At 45.2% G+C, this 21,720-nt stretch overlaps 1 protein-coding gene across 1 annotated transcript in view; it reads right to left on the reverse strand.

Moving 5' to 3' along the window:
* Vps53 (vacuolar protein sorting 53) overlaps nucleotides 1-21,343 on the reverse strand; it is a 41,222-nt gene extending 19,879 nt beyond the window's left edge. The window contains exons 1-10 of the mRNA XM_050173128.3: nucleotides 20,937-21,343; nucleotides 20,091-20,221; nucleotides 19,560-19,713; nucleotides 18,995-19,110; nucleotides 17,065-17,184; nucleotides 14,682-14,760; nucleotides 8,669-8,736; nucleotides 8,365-8,437; nucleotides 5,651-5,793; nucleotides 809-998 (exon numbers count right to left, since the gene is read on the reverse strand). Of these exons, the coding sequence (XP_050029085.2) occupies nucleotides 809-998; nucleotides 5,651-5,793; nucleotides 8,365-8,437; nucleotides 8,669-8,736; nucleotides 14,682-14,760; nucleotides 17,065-17,184; nucleotides 18,995-19,110; nucleotides 19,560-19,713; nucleotides 20,091-20,221; nucleotides 20,937-21,044 (1,182 nt within the window). The 5' untranslated portion in view covers nucleotides 21,045-21,343. The remainder of the gene's footprint in view (nucleotides 1-808; nucleotides 999-5,650; nucleotides 5,794-8,364; nucleotides 8,438-8,668; nucleotides 8,737-14,681; nucleotides 14,761-17,064; nucleotides 17,185-18,994; nucleotides 19,111-19,559; nucleotides 19,714-20,090; nucleotides 20,222-20,936) is intronic.
* Between the last annotated feature and the right edge of the window lie 377 nt (nucleotides 21,344-21,720).

A 21,720-nucleotide genomic window follows, 5' to 3' on the forward strand; every position in this document is an offset into this window, starting at 1 on the left:
AAAACTATGTTGCTGGTTTTATCAGGACACAAAGAGAAGCAAGAATGTCTGTAACACAGAGATTATACAGACGAAGAAGAGCGAGGTCACGAATGTTTGCGGCGTCACTCGAAACGATCTTAAATGCCTGCTTGCTTCGATATGCCAACAAACTGTAATAAAATTAATCTTTTTTACACTGATGAATCGATTTTTTTCATTTGGCTTACATTCAAGAAAAGCTTTTTAAAATTTTCTGACCTTCCCAATTTCAGTGGTTAACCTAGAATCGAGGCCGACCTATATTATTTTACATTTAATTGCTATCTAGAAATAATCTAGTCGACGAAAGGATAGCTTGCTGCAGGTGTGGACCAAACCCACATCCTCTGCATTACGCGTGCGGTGCTTTACCAATAAAGTTACCACATCGACCATCCTTTCACCTGCTTGTGTGTTCATGTGCAAAATTAACCCTAGGATGCTAGCCAGCACCTCTTGTGGCCAAGGAAATGGATGTGGGACACCCTTTTAACCGCAGGTGTTTACGTAGCACATGATCTTAGGAGCAGGCAGCTGGCCAATAAATCCCTGGTATGCTAAGACTGCCAAATATGAGGCTATCGCTATGCACTTAGCAAGAAGAATAAGGGAATTCGAGGGGCTCGATGTTTTTGCTTAGTCAAAACCATATAAAGTGACAGACAATGAAGCCAGAAAAAGCATAGGATAAGTTAGGGGATGACCAGGACAAGAAGCACATGACACAAGTGTTTCCTTTTATATCACAAGCAAGTAGCACACCTCTACTCCAAGTGGACACGCATACCTGTGAGGGCTGTGCACGGGGAAGCGGCGGCACAGGTGTTGGGGACACAACGTTGGTACGCTCGAGTGTGACTCCCGTGAAGCGTCGGCCCAGGAGCGCCTCAAAAGCCGTCGTCTTCTGGATGGCACTGAGCAGCAGACGCACCTCCATGTCCTGCACACGGCTGCTCATCAGCTGGGTCAGCTCACGCCTGCAGTTCACAAGGCAATGGAGAAAAGCCGAGCCAAGGTCGGCTTGGCATTCTGAAGATGCGGATCAAAAGGTGGGTGCCGAAATGGGGGAAGAGTAGAGAGATTTACAATGAGCGCTCTAAATAGCTTGATTGCAACTTGCAGCTTTCTGCAGGAAAGCTGGAGGTAGCACTTTGTTGTAAATGCTGCAATTCAATTTCTTTCTGCAGCTGCAACATGCAAGCCAACAATGAATGGCAAAAAGACTCGAACATGAAAATAATCATTACAAAACCTGGCCCTTGGATATTTGTTGCTTTGGCTTACCTACTACGCCTGTACAATTAGCCATGTGATTGGTGTCTCGCTAGGCAGACTATGATGAGTTAGTGATCTTCTCACTGTTCCTGTAAGCACAACTACATCAGACGTTAATGCATGGTTTCATCATCACTAAGATCCACAGACAAAGATCCAGCCAAAGATCCAGCCACAAAGGTAGGAGCCCCCATCCCAATTCTAGAAAAAAAAAACACTGAGAAGTTCAATACATACCCATCACCATCAGCCTATTTTATGTCCACTGCAGGACAAAGGCCTCTCCCTGCTATCTCCAATTACCTCTGTCGTGTGCCAACTGATTCCAACTTGTGCCTCCGAATTTCCTAATTTCATCACCCCACCTAGTTTTCTGCCATTCTCAACTGCGCTTCCCTTCTCTTGCCACCCATTCTGTAACTCTAATGGTCCACCAGTTATCTATCCTACAGATTAAATGGCCTGTCCAGCTCCATTTTTTTCTTTTCATGTCAAGTACAATATCAGCTATCCCCATTTGCTCTCTGATCCCCACCGCTCTCTTCCTGTCTCTTAACGTTATGCCTAATATGCCTAACATTCTTTGTTCCATTGCTCTTTGTGTGGTCCTTAACTTGTTCTCGAGCTTCTTTGTCAACATCCAAGTTTCTGCCCCATAGATTAGCACCGGTAGAATGCATCAATATATTATCATTTGACCCTGAAACAATTCTGACGATGTTGTACAAACATACTGAGTCGTTAGGGTAGGTCCTTCTGATCATTAATTGACGCATCTAAATGCTCCGTGTAAAGCGTGTAATTTATTATAAGGTTTTAAAAATGTACATCGCTGCCAAGTGCAGCATGCCACTTGGCCGAGTTTTCAGCCGCCCCTGACCAGGTGACGCAAGGTGACCATCTGACGCCAGTAGGGCGAGCTATCCGATTGGCTGCCCAGGACGTGTCGATAATTTTCCCAACTTTATGGTGAACAAATGTTGTTAGTAATAGTTGGAATGTTAGTTAATTTGTTTCTATAGAAAGAAAGTAACAGAAAGAGAATGCACAAGAACAATTTCTCACTGCACTTAAGGACTTCCGGCACACAGCAAGCGCCATCTGCTTGTGTTACAACGTGCTCAGTGTTGACGAGAGCTCCATGGTCAGTGTTGGTCTTTATCTTTCTTTTTGCGGGCACCATGGTTCGCCCTTGTTACATTGTGACAAGGTAAAACGGCGTGGCACGTATCACGCATGAGGCGTGCTAACCCACAACTCATCACTCCCCGTTACATTGTGGGCTGCAAATGTAGCAACTGCCAATATCGGTGCAGACCGATCAGGCCACTCACATACATCTACGCTAAAGCTCCTTCATCACAGTGATAGTAGTATGGAGGGGCTTTAGTTCACACCTCCACCCATCCGTTGAAACGCCCAGCTCGCCTGTGGTTACAGCAATGCCGGACACGCTCAGCGCTGTGACAATGCTCGCAATGAACACTGCTTCGATAGCTCTCGCTTGGGATCAGCTGCCAGGCGACTGGAGGAGAGGTTAGAGAGGCATCGCGCACTGACTCCAAGACAACCGGAAGTAGACGACACGACGTCCCATCATAACGCAGAGCCAGTGAAGGCTCTGCGTCCCTAGAGTCCTTCCACGTTTTTTCTCGTCACGAAACTGCTGCCTCAGTTTCATATAGAGCCAGCACCCGCCGCTAGAGGCGTAACTGTGCATGACAGGGCATGCAAATGCCGCGCTACCACTGTGGTTGTGTATGGGGCAACGTTGGTATTCTAACTTTGTAAAATTCCACAAGCGCCTCTTTACTTTCACGCAACTACTTTTAATATTCCACATGCATCAATAACTGCCTGAGCATGGCTGCTGCCATGAAATGAGCAATTGGGAAAAAAATACATAGGCGCTCAAGACATGCAGCTTGCTGCGGTCTGTCACGAAAAAGAAAACAACTTCTGGGATTTTACATGCCAAAACCATGATAAGATTATCAGGCACGCCATAGTGGGGGACGCCGGATTAATTTTTGCCACCTGAAGTCCTTTAACGTGCACCTAAATCTAAATAAACGGGTGTTTCTGCATTTTGCCCCCATCGAAATGCAGCTGCCGTGGCGGGGCCGTCTCACTCCATATTTTTTCCTCAGCGCCGTTCGTCTGAACGTTTCGATATTTTCCGCTTTTTATTGTTTACCTGAAATTAGACACCGCAGGTTCGCAACAAAGCACCAGTGGTGCCACTTGTAAGCAGAGGCCAACATCTGGGCTGTTGCATCCCCACTCACCCGTAAGTAAGTGCAACCTCTCGGTTGCGCATAGCACCTGGTTGTTCACTGAGCAAAACTGTTCACATTCTGTTAAACTGTGAGCAGTATCCTATGAGGAGATCAAAACAATGAAATCGTTATTGTAAGGGCTGCTTCCGTAATAATGACTTTGTTCAATGACAAAGAAAAGAAAACTGAGCTGCTCCGTGCACTTCAGATTTTTCAGCAAAGCGATGCCATTTCAGAATGAGATTTAGATAGGATAAATGTAAGACAAACCTCACAACTAAATATCTTCAGTACAGCTTTTAGTATAGGATTTATAGTATAGGATAGTATAGGTGGTAGGACCTGTACAGTTGAAACTGCATTGTAATTAGGCAGTTGTATTAGCAAGCAGTCGTTTAGAAGCATCAGTAAGCCCAGGACTTATTCAAGTTGCTTGTGGTTTCGACACAGAAGCGACGAGACTAGGTATTTTGGTTTCAATGTGCAACTATTTGGGCAAGAGGTTAAAATATTCTAATAGCCAGTCCTGATATTTTTGTCATGGTCCAAAAATGAAAAAAGATACAGTTCTATAATTCAGTCAGAAAAAGAAATAAAGCATGTTGGTGCAAGAACAACATACAAGCACGATCAGTTATTTATTATGTAAAATAAGTGATGTACAGACAACACAAAGAGGCGCCCGGTCACAAATGCTCCACTATTCACAATGCTAGAAGTTTGTTAAAAGCATGGCTGATATAAGAAGCATAAAGAAAGAACATAAAATCATGGGAGATATGCATTGGGGCATAGGAAACACTAGCAAACGAATGGCAATAAATACAGAATGCGTAATCAATTGTCTCTGTACACAAGAAAGCGTAAAGCATTAGCATATCATAGCACGTTGCAAATAGACTCTTAAACGAATACAAGTAGCAACAGCACCAATACCGCAGTTTTTTCTTACTCAGACAATTTTTACAAAATAAAAAAATCGGTGCTCTTCAATCGTGCCCCACGACTCGCATGGTCGTTTGCATGGGTGTCGAACTGTCAATGAGCGGGACCGATGTTTAGGTTTCATGAGATACGTTGGCAGGGCTTCAAAAATCCTTGTGACGGCACTAGGCTTCAGCATCAGCTTTTCACACTCCAGGGACACGACGTTGCAGTTTATATCGAAATTGCAGGCATTGATGATGCCCAAGGCGTCGAAGTGTTTCGCACACAAACGCGTATATTTGCATTCAAAGTTAAAACCACCACTTTCCTGCCGCAGTATGGCCCGCTTCCATTTCTTGTCTACTCCTCCCTTATCACTCGGTAAACAAAATGACACTTTTTCAGTTGTTCCCTTGTAGCCAGAATGGCCCCCCGGCATGCAACACATGTTCGGCATCATTGTTCCACCCCGCCAGTTTAGAAAAACAGTACAGAACTTGAAAAATAGCGCAGCACATGCACAGAACGCACCATATCAATCAGCTCGTCTCGCACCGCACAACCATTTCGGTACGCAAACGATGCCCTCTGAGGCATGGTGGCGCAGCTTCACAGCAGCTTTGAGCAGCTTATGAATCTCTCCATAGTCCCATAGCAGGACGGCGGAGTTTTGTGACCAGAAAACATGGAAGGAATCTGGCAGAGCTTAGCCCCAATCACTCGCTGAATGAGTTGAGGAGAGAATTCATGGCTATGGAGATGAGTAACTTATCATTTGTAGCTCTCTTAATATGAGACGCCTCACACAAATTGTGGTGCGAATGATTTACTGTAGCTGTACCCTATGCATCTACAAAATTTGTCCAAGCCGTTTCAGGGGCCCTTTAACAGCTCGACTCCTCTCATAGGGTAGTCATACAAACTTAGCCTGATTAACCAATCGACCGACCAGCCAACCTGACCAAGCCGGATTGAGCATCCCAAAGCAGCACCCAGGCCATGAGAGATGCCATAGTGGAGGGCTCCAGAATAATGTCAACATCTGTGGATTCTTTAACATTCATCTAAATCTAATCCGTGCACCTAAATTTAGAACGAACAGAGCACAGACAGCACAAAATGATCGGATGCAAGAGAAGGACACCTGCCTGGTGATGTGGCAAAACTCGACCGCAATGCGTTCGCTCACTTCCCAGTCTGCGGGAAACAGTTGTCCAAACTTGCTCTCGAACTTGACGAGATGGTTCTTGAGCCAGGCGTAGCGCCTATCCACACGATCTAGCCAGGCTACCTGGGGAAAAGAATGCACATTCAGCAACACACATAAATGGGCACAAATGACAAAGACCACATCGTTCAGTATGACTTGTTCATAGCCTAGCCGATTCACTGTGCTGAGGCATTAAAGTTGTGAGAATCAGTGAGAGCCTCACAAGTGCTGCACCTACAATCACCCTTTATTCCCTCCATTATGCCAGTATGGCTCCCCCTATGCCCAGGTGCCATCCTAAGCGCGACATAGAAGCTGCAGCAGCCTCACAGCTGCTATCTATAGACTGTCTGCGTAACCACTGCTCATTGGTGCTGCTGGGGTCTTTTCACATAATAATAAATGCATATTTATTTAATGTTTATCCGAACCATGTGAAAATTTCTATGCAGGAAACAATACAAAATATAATGACAAAATAAGCAAAATGACACAAATGTCACAAAAAATGATACAAGTGCTCATCTGTCTGTGTTTCTTTTTTACCCTTTCAATGTAATTGTGCTATGTTGCATCAATTTTTCAGCACGGAAGAGATCATATCAAGCAGGCACGTACCTAGGATTTTTTTCCTTTGTATGTGTGTGGGGGGGGGTTGAGACCCAGGGTAACCTTACTATGCAAATGAGGGGGAGGGGGGTACCTTTACTAGTACAAATGTGAATAATGCTGACCGTTCGCCATAAAGACGTGTAAACCCGCAAAAGAGAAATGAAATACGGTGTATCTCACAGGTACGCTTGTCAGATACACCTCTCTTTTATTTGACAAACAAGGAAGCACATCAAATGGACTCGTGCAGGAAAGAAGCGAAGGATGAACACTGCCAAGAACAAGTAAACAAGCGAAAGTGTAAAATAAAGATTTCTAGTAGCTTCTTAAGATTAGCCCTGAAAGAATTATAGAGAAATTTATATTTGCGGAATAATCACAGTTCTTTTGGATCCCTTGTTTACTGCTTACCAAGTTAAGTGCCAAAACTGACTCATATTGTTATTTGGGAAGTTGCATAACGATGCATGGCCACCAGTCCCGTACAACCGCCTAGTGTGCAGAACGCTGCAGTTCTAGACGTACTGTGCCCACCGCGAAAGGTTAGAAAAACACCCACATAAGCACAGCACAGAAGTGGCTACGACAGGCGGCTTGACTGATAACTGTAGAAATGTAATTCAAAACACATGGAATCATTCTCTACTTCCGGCGGCGTTTTCTCTACTTCCTTTTTAAATAAAAAGATGTTGATCCATAAATATTTTCACAAACGGTCAAATTTGTGAATTTTCACTTTTCCTTCCTGTTTGGCTGTTGCTTCGACTCTCTCCCTTGGTAGATCGCTTAATTTCTCAATTTCTTGAGACTCTTGTTTCCAGTTGCCAAATTTGCAGGAAAAGTGCTGTACAATTACAGAAAAACCAGACAAGGTAACGGGTGACAGTCATATTGCTTATCGGTTTAAGGGTTATTGCAGGGTTTGATGATGGTCGCTGTTTCACATGATTTTATTTTCCACCTTATCTAACCCATATTGCAGGTATATGGTTCCAAGGATCTGCCAGCGTCGCGACGAGCCGTCACTTGAAGAAATAATGAAGCAAAAGAAAAAAATTTAACGCAACTGGCATTTTCTCCAGCCGCACCTCGTTCCACAAGCATACAGACCAGCTCACTATGAACTGAATCCCTTTTCTGGACTCTGCATCAGTCTAAACAAAGAAGGTTGAATGAACGAAGAAACAGCAATGCGCGTGACCGTTCCAATAGACGGTAACAACTGAACGCATCTCAAGTTAATTGCACGGGCACTGAATCAATGAGAAAATTGGCCTTCACACCCCAGGAGATGCCGATAAATACCGCCATTCAAAAGGGGAGAAAAAGGCAGCAAAATGTTAACTGCCGAATAGCTGTCAAGTCTCAAGATTGATTTGGTGGCGCTTTAGGAATGTGTGTGAGGAGTGGTGGCATGGGGGGGGGGGGGGGGGGGGGTATGCCACTTAATTTCGGGGGAGGGGGGGGGGCTCCCCCGGGCACCCCCTTGGGTACATGCCTGATATCAAGCCAAACTGGACAGACAGATAAAATGCAGACCGAACTGCAAGGGATAGATAAACTCACAAGCATTCCAGGTATTGCTCTCTAACAAGGAAGTTCCTGAACAACAAGGCACAATTTAATGTGATAGAGCTGTTGACCTCCACTGGGTTCAACTGCATGGGACAGGAAAAGGTTTGCGACTCCATATGCATTACCTAGATGCAAACAAGGTGTAACGGGTGTAATGGGGGAGGAGAAAGATGCACTACCATACTTCAACAGAGACGTGATAATGACAGAAGTGATATATCTGCGACAGATGCCCTAAAAGCTGGAAAAAGTAACTTTAACAACTACTGTTGTTAAACTAAGGACGCTTTTCATGATTCTTACAGTGCACTCGGATTAGAGGGAGAGTAGAATTAATAAGCCGCATTGAAAATTGACTGCACCAATGTCACCAAGGTCGCATGCAGTAAACTATTTTTTTGTGTGTGTGTTTCAAAATGACCTGGAAGCGTGGAATTTGTTAAGGGTAAATGTTCAGAGACTCACATCTTGGTTTGCCTGGAAGAGGTGCGTGTACTCGGCCAGCTGAAGCGACACGAACCACTTCAACAGTTCCTGCCTAGAACACACACACAAGAGAAGAGAAAATGTGGCTTTCTGAATGAACGTTAACTGACTAAATAATAAGTTGAAAATCAACTTTTTTATTCTTTTATGTTGTGAACAAGTAACGTTGGGTTCAATAAGGAAACATCTCACCTCCACCCCAAGACGATTTCCCTTCATGTTACTACCCTGAATACCACTGGTCACTGGGGAAGAGTGATAAGCGGGTGCCCCAGACACTTACTTGACTTTCTTGTCCAGTATGGAGACGACAAGGCAGGCCTCAGCAAGCTGCTGCGTGGGAGCTGAGTGCTGCGTATATGAAAGGTAAACCAAGGCATCAGATCACTGAAATCATGATGGAATAAAAGGGGCAATCAAAGATCACACAGTCACTGGAGCATGATGAAAACTGGTGCACTAACACACAGACAGAGAAAAGAGGATGACACTTGGCTGGCCGTGTGTTTGTATGCTGGTTCTGATCATGCAATCAAAGCAACTTGCAGAGCTTACTGTTCTTCAACTGGAGCAAGTGATTCTGTTAATGTGTAACGTCAGGCATCCCGCAAGAACCCACCCTCAGGCTCCTTCTGCTCTTGATATATATTGTTGCAAGGCGGAGACAAGCACCAATGTTGTTTCTGCAAGGTGAATGCTGAAGACACCAGTTGACGCTAGAACATGGCGGCCGAAGCGCCCCACCAACAACACTTCTTCGTCATCATCTCTTGTCTGCACGTCCAGTTCTGCATTGCGACACTACGCCGCTGGGGTTGGAGCACCAACCTGGTGCAAGTGATTATGGCCCGGCAAAGGCATGCACGTAGGGCTTTAAACGGGAGACATGAACAACATCGGCTCTTGGCTGTACTAATGACGGGCCTGGCTCTTCAGAAGCAATCTTGTACGTTACATCCGAAAGCTGTCGCAGGATTCGGTAGGGAGCTGTGAAAGGGAGCACTAGGGAGCCAGGTAAATACTGCACATCCCTATGGTGCGTATCATAACGGGACTTCTGGGCAGCCTGGGAATCAGGGAGGTGAGCACAGGCAATCTGACAGGCCTGTGCTGCCATAGAAATCGCATCACGGGCACAAGCGGTGTGTGACTGTGTGACTTGTGGAAGTACAGTGTACAAGGGCAAAACGCGATCACGGCCAAACAGTAGATAAAACGGTGAGTAACCTGCAGTGTCACGGCAGGACGAATTGTTTGCAAAGGTGACATATGGCACAGCGACGTCCCAGTCCTGGTGGTCTGGAGAAATGTACATAGCTAGCATGTCGGTAAGCATTCTGTTCAGTCGTTCTGTGAGACCGTTAGTCTGTGGATGGTAAGCAGTGGCTATTTGATGTTCAGTAGAGCATAGGCAGAGGATATCGTCAATGACCTTTGGCAAGAAGTAACGTCCGCGATCCGTGAGGAGCTGATGTGGAGCACCGTGGTTCAGGATGACGTCGTGTAGGAGGAAACCGCGATGTCAGTGGCACAACTTATAGGCAGAGCTCCCGTAATGGCGAAGCGCATGGTGTAACTGGTTGCAACGGCAACCCATTTGTTGCCCTTAGTTGAGAAAGGGAAAGGGCCAAGTAGGTCGAGTCTCACGCGAAAGAAAGGCTCAGTAGGAATATCGATGGGTTGTAAAAGCCCAACTGGAGCCATGGGAGTGGGCTTCCGGCATTGGCACAACTTGCAAGCAGTCACATACCGGCGCACAGAGCGGTAGAGGTCGGACCAGAAGAAATGGCACCGGACTCAGTCAAAGGTGCAAGTAACACTGAGATGCCCATTGGTGGGGGCGTTGTGGAGTTGTTGAAGCACGGTGCGTTGAAGGTGCCCTGGTATGGCCAGCAGTAGGTCAGCACCATCAAGGCGAAAGTTGCGTGTGTACAGGACTCCGTCAGTAATACACAAGAGACGAAGGAAAGGCTCGGGAGTTGGCGAGCTTAACCGATCTATGATGGTTCGTAGAAAGGAATTACGGCGCTGTTCATCACCAATGTTGAGGATACCTGAGATGGACATAACGCTGGTGTTGGGTTCTAAGTCTGTGGCTTCCAGTGAGTCAACAGGGTGGCAGCTGAACAGGAAAGTCTTGCGCAGCTTGAACTTTGGCTGGGTCAGGTTGAATTCCATTGGCGTTTACAAGGTGCCCAAGAATGGTTGTTTCACGACGACCAAAGCGACACTTCGACGAGTTGAGCTGAAGTTTCACAGCGCGAAACACAGCAAGGACAGTCGCAAGACACTCAATGTGGGTTTCAAAGGTTGGAGCAAAAACGATTACGTCATCAAGATAACACAGACAGATGGTCCACTTCAAGCCTTGGAGAAGGATGTCCATCATTCTCTCGAACGTCGCTAGGGCATTGCAAAGCCCGAATTGCATGACTGTGAATTGAAAAAGTCCACCAGGCGTAATACAGGCTGTCCTCTCGCGATCCTTCTCAGCAACAGCAATCTGCCAGCAGCCTGAGCGGAGGTCAATTGATGAACAATATTTTGCCCCATGTAGACAGTCAAGTGCATCATCGATACAAGGCAATGGATACACATCCTTCTTGGTGGCCTTTTTCAGATGGCGATAATCAACATAAAATCTCCAGGTGTTGTCTTTTTTCTTGACCACGACCACTGGTGAAGCCCACGGGCTAGCAGAAGGCTCAATGATGTTCTTCTTCAGCATTTTTGCGACTTCGCTTTGAATGATGCTGCGCTCTGGAGCAGAAACGTGTTAGGGCCGGCGATGGATGGGACTTGCGTTGCCAGTGTGAATCTGACAAGTGACTACGGCTGTCTGGCCAAGAGGGCGGTCATCGAAATAAAAAATATCACGGCAACTAAACAGAATGTGCCTAAGCTCTTCAGTGTGAGCTGGAGAGAGGTCGGTAGCAATCATTTTATTTACGTCGTGGTAGGGTGACGAAGCCGAACGGGAACACGTGACGATAGGGCTGACAGAGGCAGAAATAGTGGTCATAAGTGGAGATATCTTGTACAGTCGAAACAGGCTATATCAAACTTGCAAAAAAATGTGAATCAGTTCAATATAGGGCATAATTCGATATAAGCCTGCTAAAGAATTGGACGTCATAAAAACACATACCATTTATAAAATCACTTTATTGATGAAACCAGCTTAGTTTCGCATGAAATAGCCTTGTACTTTCTTCTGCTTGGGCAATTTTGCTACCTGCAACGCACGCACTTCTCCACATTGTCTAGAGTTGGAGCAGCTGAGGCCAGAACTTTCCACATTCGCGCAGAAGCACCGGACTAGTGCGAGTGCACCAATCACCTCGGAGGATGTGGGCAAAGGACCATCGTTGCTTTCCTCATTGTGCCCACTATCACTCATGCCAGGTACCATGTCGGCAATGTGGTCTCGTTTTCAGGCTCTCCCGTGGTCGCGACACCATCATCTGCACTCACAAACTCGTTGATTGTTGACTCGTCAATGGCTTCCGGAAATTCTGACAGCTCGCTCCAAACTTCGGCAACACCGGCAATGGCTTCATCGCACTCATCAGAATTTACAGTCACCACTGGGCACGCAGAAGCTGGCACGTCTGAAGCAATTTCGTATGAACCATTTGTACAGGGCTGTGCGTACGCGTCGGGTGCCACAGGCACCGGGTCACGAGTTTGTCCACTTTAGCCCTAATCTTCCCCTTTAAGATCGTGCTGAGAGTGCTCCTTGGAATCTTGCATGCTGCACAGTCATCCGACTTCTCACCGTGTTCAACCTAATTTATAATTTCAAGCTTCACGGCGAAAAGCTAATTCTACCACTTCATCACAGCAACACTGCAGGAGAAGGCCCACAAGGTGCAAACACGATGAACCAGAAAAGCAGCGAGACAACTCGCACTTGTGCCATCTTGCACGACGTGGGCACAAGAGCCTCTGATTGGCTGTCTCAGCAAGCACTACGGGTGGGCCAGAATAATCTTTTTTCAGGGGGTTGTCGATGGCTCACTCGACATGGCGCAGTCATGGTAGGGAGAGCAGTTGGATGGGGCCGCACTGCCGGGGGCACTTGTGGGGGCACTTTTGTGCCTCTTGTCGTTCTATATATTGGGAGTCGTTGCTACTTTTGTTCGATGTAAGTGCGATTTTTGCTATATGTACTCATTGTAACTATACCGTGTTCAGAAATTGTTCGCTATACAGAATAATTCTATGTAAATGGGTTCGACATAGTCGGGTTCGATTGCACTCGTGCACGGGTGTCAGACGGGCCACTGTCATGTTACCGAGAAGAACATGTACAACAGACCCAAAGTTGAGAACGGGAAGCCAAGTAGAATTATCGACAACGGTGACAAAGGTACTTGGGAGCACGATGCCATGCTGTAGAATAACATCGACAAGCGGAGAGACGATGTAGTCGCCATCAGGAACATGTGGTCGAGCGTTAAAAGGTACAGTAGTTGCAGCTTGAGGTGGCAACCGGGTGAATTCGGCAGAACACAGGGATGGATAATGTGCATCAGAAACAAAGTAGCTATCAGAAGGAAGGTCCAGCTGCACGACACCTGTAGCGCAGTTTATTAGGGGAGAATGGGTCGAATGAAAGTCCAGCCCCAAAATCAGGTCATGCGGACAGCACTCTAGCACAATAAATAAGACAGTGGTTTGATAGCCGACAATCATTATTCGTGCTGTATACACGCTGACAACTGGTGGCGTACTGCCGTTCGCAACGCCTACTGCGCACGGTACGGCAGGCGTGAGGATCTTTCTGAATATTCTGCAAAGGGCGGCACTCATTAGACATCTGCGCACCAGTGTCGACGAGGGACTTGATTGGGACTTCATCGCCCTCAACGTCTAATATACTTCAATGGGTAGGCAATGTGATCCGAGGATTTGAAGGCCGGGGTGTGATGTAGCGTCACCTCCGGGCGCTGCACCAACCAGTTTTCCTGTGGCATGAATGCGAGGGAAGAAGAACTGCGAGCGAGCCTGCGGCAAATGAGACTGACGACTTAGGGGCAATGGTGACTGGCTGGTTCGGAAGGTCGGTGGTACGTTGTCGGTATTCGTAGATGAAGGACGCACAGAGAAATGGGGAGCACCTTGATCTGGACAGTCAAACAGGAAGCTCCACCTAGGGGGCAACGAATAACAATGGCGGCAATGACGAGCGATATGTCCAACACACGCGCAATTGAAACAAATGAGCCTATCGTCCGGTGTTCTGCAGTTGGCCGTGTTACGACGGCGAGTTGGAACCGCTGAAAACAGGAAAGTAGTGTTTACGCGGGGCTGGTCCTGACTGACAGAGGCATCATGAATGGGGCAGAGAGACGGGAGGCCTAAATTTTCTATCTCTTGTCTGACAATGGCCTGTATAAGTGAGACAGAACCTGTGTTGTCTGGGCAATGCTGACGAGGAACGGCAGGAGACATGGCTTTGAGTTCACGACGAATTAACCGCGTCAAAGTTTCTTGTCCAGGCAAAGGAGGTCCATGTGGCTGTTCCTCATATGAAGACATTGAAGCTGTATTTGGTAGCCTGCTGAACTGCTGCGTAATGCGGCGACTCTTTATCAGTTCAAAATTGCGGCACACTTTGATAATCGCGTCCACCAAGTCATAGTTCTTGCAGATAAGCAGGTTAAATGCATCATCTGCTATGCCCTTGAGGATGTGGCCAATCTTGTCGATCTTGTTTATGTCTTTGTCAGCTTTACGACAGAGTGTGAGGACATCTTGAATATACGCTACATAAGATTCTGTTCAAAACGAGAAGAAAGGGGGTTAACCGAGGGGCCCAATATTTATTAGTCATATCATAAGAAGCCAACAAACACTGACACCGAAGACAACATAGGGGAAATTACTTGTGCCTAATAAATGGAATAAAGAAACGATAAATTAATGCAAATGAAAGTGGATGAAAAACAACTTGCTGCAGGTGGGGAACGATCCCACACCCTTCGCATTTCACGTGCGATGCTCTACGAATTGAGCTACCGCGGCACCGTTTTCCCATCCACTTTCTTGGGTATATATGTTTCATAGTGTATGTTTCCAGGCAAGGATGTGGCCAATTCCAAAGGTGATGATATTTATAATGTATATAGTACATGGAAAACCCAAGAGCCCTGTAAATTAAAACCTTAACAGATATTAGCTGTAAAATATGGGATGCAAAGTCAGAGTGAGGTGGAGAAGAAATTAGGTGCTGTTCAGTTATTACAATAAACTATTGCTTCACTTCACCTAATAAGCGGAAGCAAACTAACCTTGGCATTTGGTCCAGTGAATGCATCATGAAAGTCGGCCGTTATTTGCTGTGCAAGGTCAGACTGAATGGTGGCAAGCCTAAAAAAAGAAAAGAGAAAAGGCATAGCAATCTCAAACTGTCCCATTATCAAAGCACAGAACAAAGAAAAAAATTTTCAATTACACCACTTCTTTCACTTACTTTCGCCTTCATTCAAGATATAAAATCAGAGTGACTATAGCTGGCCACAGGTAAAGGCCACAGTCACAAATATCTCTACCAACAACTGGCATTCATTTACCGAATAATCATTGCTGCTTATTTCTACTACGATAGCATGTGTCTGTGTTCATTTGTCATATGCCATCCAATCACTGTTATTCATTTGCCATTGCCCAGATTGTGTGTGTCTGTGTTCTATTGTCACTCCATTGTCCCACGGCTAAGGGTGATTGCATAAAAAAATTTCCGCTTCGAATACATAATAGAGAAAAATGAACTTCAGAAATTCAATAATTTCATACTTCTAAACAAAGTGAAATATAAAGTTTGCATGAAGTTCATTTGGTAATATAAAATGAGGCTTATTGGCATCACTCGACACACGCACATAATGCCATTCACAACTACACAACCAGTCACCTGAAAAGCATGTAAATGAGGAACTGCTTTCAGTTGTCTGACACACCGTGACAGTTGCAGTAGTGAAACACGGGAACAGGATGTCAACAGATGCACATAGGATGCTGCGTCTGTTGAAGGAGAGAGGCACGATACAACAGCACTGCTCGTTGTTTTAAATGGATGCAAGTATGATGAGACTGGTTATATAATCAATTGGGTTCACCTACATCAAGAAAACGATTTCGTATAATAGGGTGCCTAAAAGTGGGCCATTCTTCGCGAATGACTGGAAGTTGTTGAGCAGAAGTGCTCTGCCCCGTGCATTCGCTCCGGGACTGGTGCCGTTGCGCAACAACCGTGGCTCTCTTGCATGCAGCAGGATTATTCAAAACGGCCACCACTTGCTTCGGTGTCTCTCGCTCGAGACCCCAATAAGTGGTGCTATCCCCTACAATGGAACAAACATGACCGTTCAACAATTTCGAATACGAGTGAATTTTGGAATCGAATAGGAGTCAAAAACCAAAGACTATTTTATTAATATTCAATTTTGCACACTCCTACTCACTGCCCTTTTCCTCTACAGAGACACATGTACAGTGCGCTGCCGGGTAAGGACCATCATACTCTCGAGGTGCAAGGCAGGCCACTGTGCATTGCTGATCCATGTTTGCATATTTCTGTGCCTTTCTGAATGTCAGCTTTGTTTGCTGCTGTAATAGTGCCATGTGCCAATAGTGCACTAAGTTTTCTTTGTGGCGCTTGTGATTGTGCCTGTGTTTTTTCTTTTCCCTGCGTGACTGACCACAGCATGTTTATTGCCTGCTTCTAGGGTACAGAGGAAAGGCTTCTTTGCACTTCTGTGAGATGCAAAGAAACTTTTCTCAGCTGTGGAAAGGGGACATGGTGAACTTGTTTCAGCGCGGACAGACACATTAGAAAGACGGGATAAACGAAGTACTTTTTCATGTGTCTGCCAGGGCTAAAAAAAAAGGAGACCATCATGAATAACCAAATCGCCCAAATTACCTCCGCAACTATATATGGCCAGTCATGTGCTCGTGGACGATAAGATTTTTAAATCGCTACTACAGTTTCTATGTGAGGAAGGCCTCCATGCTTATATTTAAATAAGCGTAAGTCACAGGGCTAGCTGTTCAGAAAAAAGAAAATGATAAAACAGACACCAGTTATTTTACAATTTTGTGAGAGGACCTTTTCCTGCATTCATGAGCTGTCATTAACAATTTGATTTTGTTTCTTGCCATGTCAGCTGTTATTCATTTTTTTTAACACAAAGGTTCTCAAATTTCTATCACTGCTGCTCCTAACTGCTGATTGCCGCAAACCATTTCAATATCTAAAAAAAAACACACACATGCACTTAATAATGGCAGACATTTAGCAGTGTTTACAATGAAAAGCATTGAGATGTTGCAGAGATGCATGCTAACAGCGTGTGTACAAGATGGAATGCGCTATTACACGTGCGAACAAGAAAATCACATTACAGAATCAAAACATGAAAAGGGCTCACAGAACGACAAAGTGATCTACACAACATTGCTTCAACAAAAAATGTTGCCAGAGTCAACGTTTTTGACAAGAAAACGTGTCTTTGTGAGAGCACAGACTAGTTGTGATGAAGGTAAATCCCCTTGTCAAAACATCGGCTCAACCACTGCTGATCATTACAGAACCAAGCCAGATGCAGCAGCTCAAAAATAAAGAAGAAGAAGAAGAAGAAGAAGAAGAAGAAGAAGGTATATTTCGCTTACTCATCAGCCAGCTTGCGTATCTGAGGAATGGCCATGTATGGTTGAAAGTGGTCCAGCACGTTGACCACACCTTGAAGGAGGTTGGCCACTTCTCCATATTGGCGCTTGCGGCTGAGCTTCCTGCACAGTAGAGGGTACACAAAGGTCAACATGCATTTGCACATTCAAGCCCTCTTAGATTCAAGCAAGTGATAAAGCAGTGCTCCAAGATTTCTATAGTATCACTTTTATCAAGAATTTAGCTTTTTAATGTGGAAGAAAGAGTGTAAACCACCTAAGAATGATTGTCAAAGTCAACTGATAGCCCCTCAGTAGACCTGCTGAGATATGCTGCTGGGCACACTTATTGGTTAGCCCTGCCGATTAATGCTACGAGGAATCTGTGGGTGCTATAATGATGTGCTGCCCTCAGGACGGGTTTGCATAGGAAACCGAATTAAAGCCCTTGTGGGTACACACATGATGCTCTGGTATGAGGATTGGTCCACCAAGTCGCTGTTTTAAGGATCGGCCCAGTTTGGTCGACCGGACACATGTATGCAAAGTCAGGAAAAGAACCTAGGAAAGTCTCTCTTTAAGAAACAAGGACACAAGGGCATGATTTTAAGCGTACTACTCCACTCTTTTACGCACAGGAAATCTCCATACAGCTCTAATGTTGGATCTCGTCCTGCGTATTCCAGTATGAACAGACACTAATGAGTTACGTGAATAAACCGAAACTGAAGCACAGCGGCACATTGTCACTTCTTTTGTTAAAAAACGCAAGCAGCTTCTCACAGCGTCTTAATGTCCACTAAGTAGGTTGATGATAAAAAAATCAGCTGACTTCAGGGATTCCCAAAGCTTAAGTGCTTGCTGAAGCCTCTGAAATACGATGCGCAGGTGCCATAACTCTCAGAGTCTGCGTGGCACACAAAACTCCGCACAAATTACCCAACCGCCACAGCTGCATGATAGCGTAACCAACTCCTAACTACACATTGCTGTAGAAACACAAGTTAAAACATAATTGCCAGTGGTAGGCAAAGTTTATGTTCTTCTTCACACTGCAGCAAGGGTGAGGAGCTGGTTTGATGACGACGATAGCAGCAGTCATTATAATGAAAGGCACAAATGGACTGACAAAACAAACCCAGCTTTGCGTCTTTAAATTCTGTCGTAGTAGAAGATAATAGTGCTGCATACGAACACACACACAAGCGCTAAAATTCAGCTTAGCAAATTTCGTTGTATTTTCCTTCAGAAGAGCTCACTTTGCTTTCATGCAGGAGTGAAGTGCCCTTTCTATGCAGTCTACTGACTCAAAACAGGCCACAGTGCCCTGCAAGCCCAACCTCAGAAATTGTTTGCAGATTTCCTGTGATGCGTGGGCAACAGTGATGTCTATCGCAATGAACCTTTGAAGGTCCTACTCGACACCTGTGATACAGTCAGTGGCTTTTCACCCGCTCTGCTTTAATTTGTCACTGCATCGACAGCTTGGTGTTCTAGCTCTATTGTACATGTAAGTTCCTGCACTGGATGGGTATTCTGTAAAAGGCCACCTAGTGGACTGTCCATTTCAGCTGCTGCTGATTGGATGCAACCGTACAAGCGAGAAGGAGATGAGAGGCCCCAGCCAATCAGCAGCGGCCGAAATGGCAGTCCAATAAGTGGACTCCTACAGAATACCCCCTCCCCACCCCTGTAACATTATTTTTTAGTGCTGGCCACAATGGAGTATTCGGCGCCCTCCTCAATGAAATGTCAGACAAAATTTACACAGAGATGATTATCTGAATGAAAGCAGAGATAAACCATGATATGTGTGCACAGAGCTGAGAATGTGCGGCCTCCAGCAATACATCTTAATAAATAACAATGCTGAGTGACCCAGCCATAGCACAGTTAGGCACGAAACATTGCGAGTAGGGAGCGAAAAACATACTTGAGCCCGTCAACGCCCTCCACAAGCATGTGCAGATGGTTCAGCGTCGTTATAGAGGCTGTCAGGTGCCGCTTAGCATTGTCCAACTGCTTGATGTCTCGTGTGATCTCCTTCACCTGTACTCACACATAGAGAGATAAACACATGTACTGACAACATAAATATAAACACGAACATAAAAAAAAACAATGCGGAAGTCTTGTGCACTGCATGCAAATGCAGCACTCCTGGAGCACACTTCACACTCTACCGGAGCAGGAGAGTGAGCTACACTGTCGCTCTTAATCTCCATAGCTGATCAATGGAGTGACAAAAGTTTAACAGGGGCTGTCAGGAGCAGGCATGGTCATGTGTGCAGTGGCTTCATAACTTCAGAGAAAGACTGCACCTATATTTTATCATTTCATAACCAGACAGTGACTCATTACAGTTAGTTACCAAGTAGGACAGCAATGAGCACTATCATCAGCTTTCGATGATCAATGTTCACAGGTGCAGGAACCACCCAATTCCAAGTCTAACTTATATATTGCCTGCATCCTAAGTTCACAAGCTCCATGCATACCATGTGTTCGGACTTCTCGGCTTTCTCCTTGATGTCACGGATGCAAAGAAACAGCTGGTGAATGGAGCGCTGTGCCTCTTCCAAGGATGCCCGTCCATCTGACCCAAGGTTGCTCTGGCCACGGACGACTGTCCTGATCTGGTCATCCAAACGTCTGCACGGAAAGTCGCACTCTTAAACTTGGGCGTAGTCGTGAACCAAGGCTCCGTGCACAGGTGAACAACCAAGGTTAAAACTCATGAACAGTCCACAAAGAATGAACAAGGACCTCACAACTGTAGAGGAAATCTCTGACCCTAAAAAGCTATTAAATTAGCTTGTGTTCAACTGTGCTGCTCTCTAAGGGCAGCTTTTATCCAAACACGTTTCTCACGGCAACAGTGCAGTGTTACCCTCAGAAGAACCATCGAACACTTCTTGCAAACCTTACAATGTTTGCAACAGCAGTGCCTACAGTGGATCCTTTCTTAAACTAGCTGCTATAGGCCCAATTTAAATGGAAAGGATGGGAGACAACGTAACAATGCATACCTGATCTTTGTCTTCATTCGTGCTATGACCTCGTCAACATTGGCAAGCGACTGTTCTGTAGGAAACAATGTGTTGATATAGTCCACGGGATTGAAGTTGGGGCTGTCCAGCGGGTCTGTACTGGGAAATACCTGCAGAGTGATAACGAAACAGATAAAACGAATGCTCAGTGCCACGCAATAAAGTGACACACGCTTATATGTATATACTATAAGCACCAAAATTGCATCCTAGCAACACTAGCTGTTTTAAGTACGTTAGCGCATATTTCTTAGCGCAATACACGGCACCATAAGAATTATTCGATCTAAGGTTGTACAGACAGCATAGTTGTCCTTTGAAAATTAGTTTAGGATCGCAACTGTCACGCATAGTTCGCAGGGTTAAACACCTACAGACACTACACATATCTTTAAAAATCCTCAGCTGTTATCGCCATTTTTGGTTTCATTCACACGTATGTCCACACCAAGACCTGGTTCACATCTATTGTCTTTTCGTTACACTGTATACATAACGAATACATGAAGACTTTTGCTAAACCAGTTTGATAGCTGACTCGATCCTAAAGTAGTGAGTCACATGCAAATGCTCAGGAAGGGCTGAATGGAACGACCAGATAGCTAGCTGATCTCTCTATATATCTGGCTAGGAGCTCCAGAATCCATAAATGTGAGAGCGGGAAAAAAAATCTTCTAGTAGTCGGAAAGAAGCCGGTGATCCAGATTATACTGTCTATTCACCTTCTTCTGGGCCAACCGGCACCTGCCAAGTTGAAGCTTGTCCTCGTCAAGAAATGATCACAGCGTAATCACCGCACTGTATAGTTTGTACCAATCAACTCACTTGTTCTATGGCAGCCTGAACTTCGGGTGGAAAGTTCACAAACGCGTTTAGGGCATCTTCATCCACGATAATGTCATCGTCCAGCTCGATTCCCATTGCGTTGGCCATGTCGGCTTGCTACGCTGGGACACACCGTCTTGGCAATTGCAGATCATACAGTGCTAGCTCCTGCGACTCGATCAGGCTCCTCCACAATGCGTCGGTTCCTGAATTCTCGTTTTATTGAAAGCGGCATGACATCGGCAGACCGAGAAACATCAACACGGCGGATCAGCGGGTTCCAGACGACCAGTCGCGAAATGTTTTCGGTTCTCTTAATCTATTAAAGAGTAGCGGTACAGCTTCTAACAACGTTCAAAGGCAGCTCTCACCTTGCGAAGTTACAGCCGGACGGGTAAATTTTGTACAGAGAGGTGTGTTTACTCTAATATACTAAACTTTGACGCATGGTTTCTACGTACGAACTAGTAGTTCGCCAATTATAGTGAAATTAATTTTATATTTTAAAATAATGAAGCATATTAAATATTTGCTTCTGCATGCTTTGTTTTACTACTTTTTGCATTTACGTGTTAAAGTTTTGTTCTAAGGATTTGGTGCAATTGTGAAATTAAGGCCTTAGCAGATTCTATATTTTTTTATCCACGGCGCATTTTTTAAAATAAATATTCAAACAGTTCAAATAATGCATTTTACAAGCTGCCTTGTCATCTACAGCCACACAAATAAACAATTTTTATTTAGAAGTGGCATTAGCTTTCAAGTTATTCATTATACTTTTAGG

The sequence above is a fragment of the Dermacentor andersoni genome, chromosome 3 (assembly GCF_023375885.2).
Source record: "Dermacentor andersoni chromosome 3, qqDerAnde1_hic_scaffold, whole genome shotgun sequence".
Classification (NCBI taxonomy): domain Eukaryota; kingdom Metazoa; phylum Arthropoda; class Arachnida; order Ixodida; family Ixodidae; genus Dermacentor; species Dermacentor andersoni.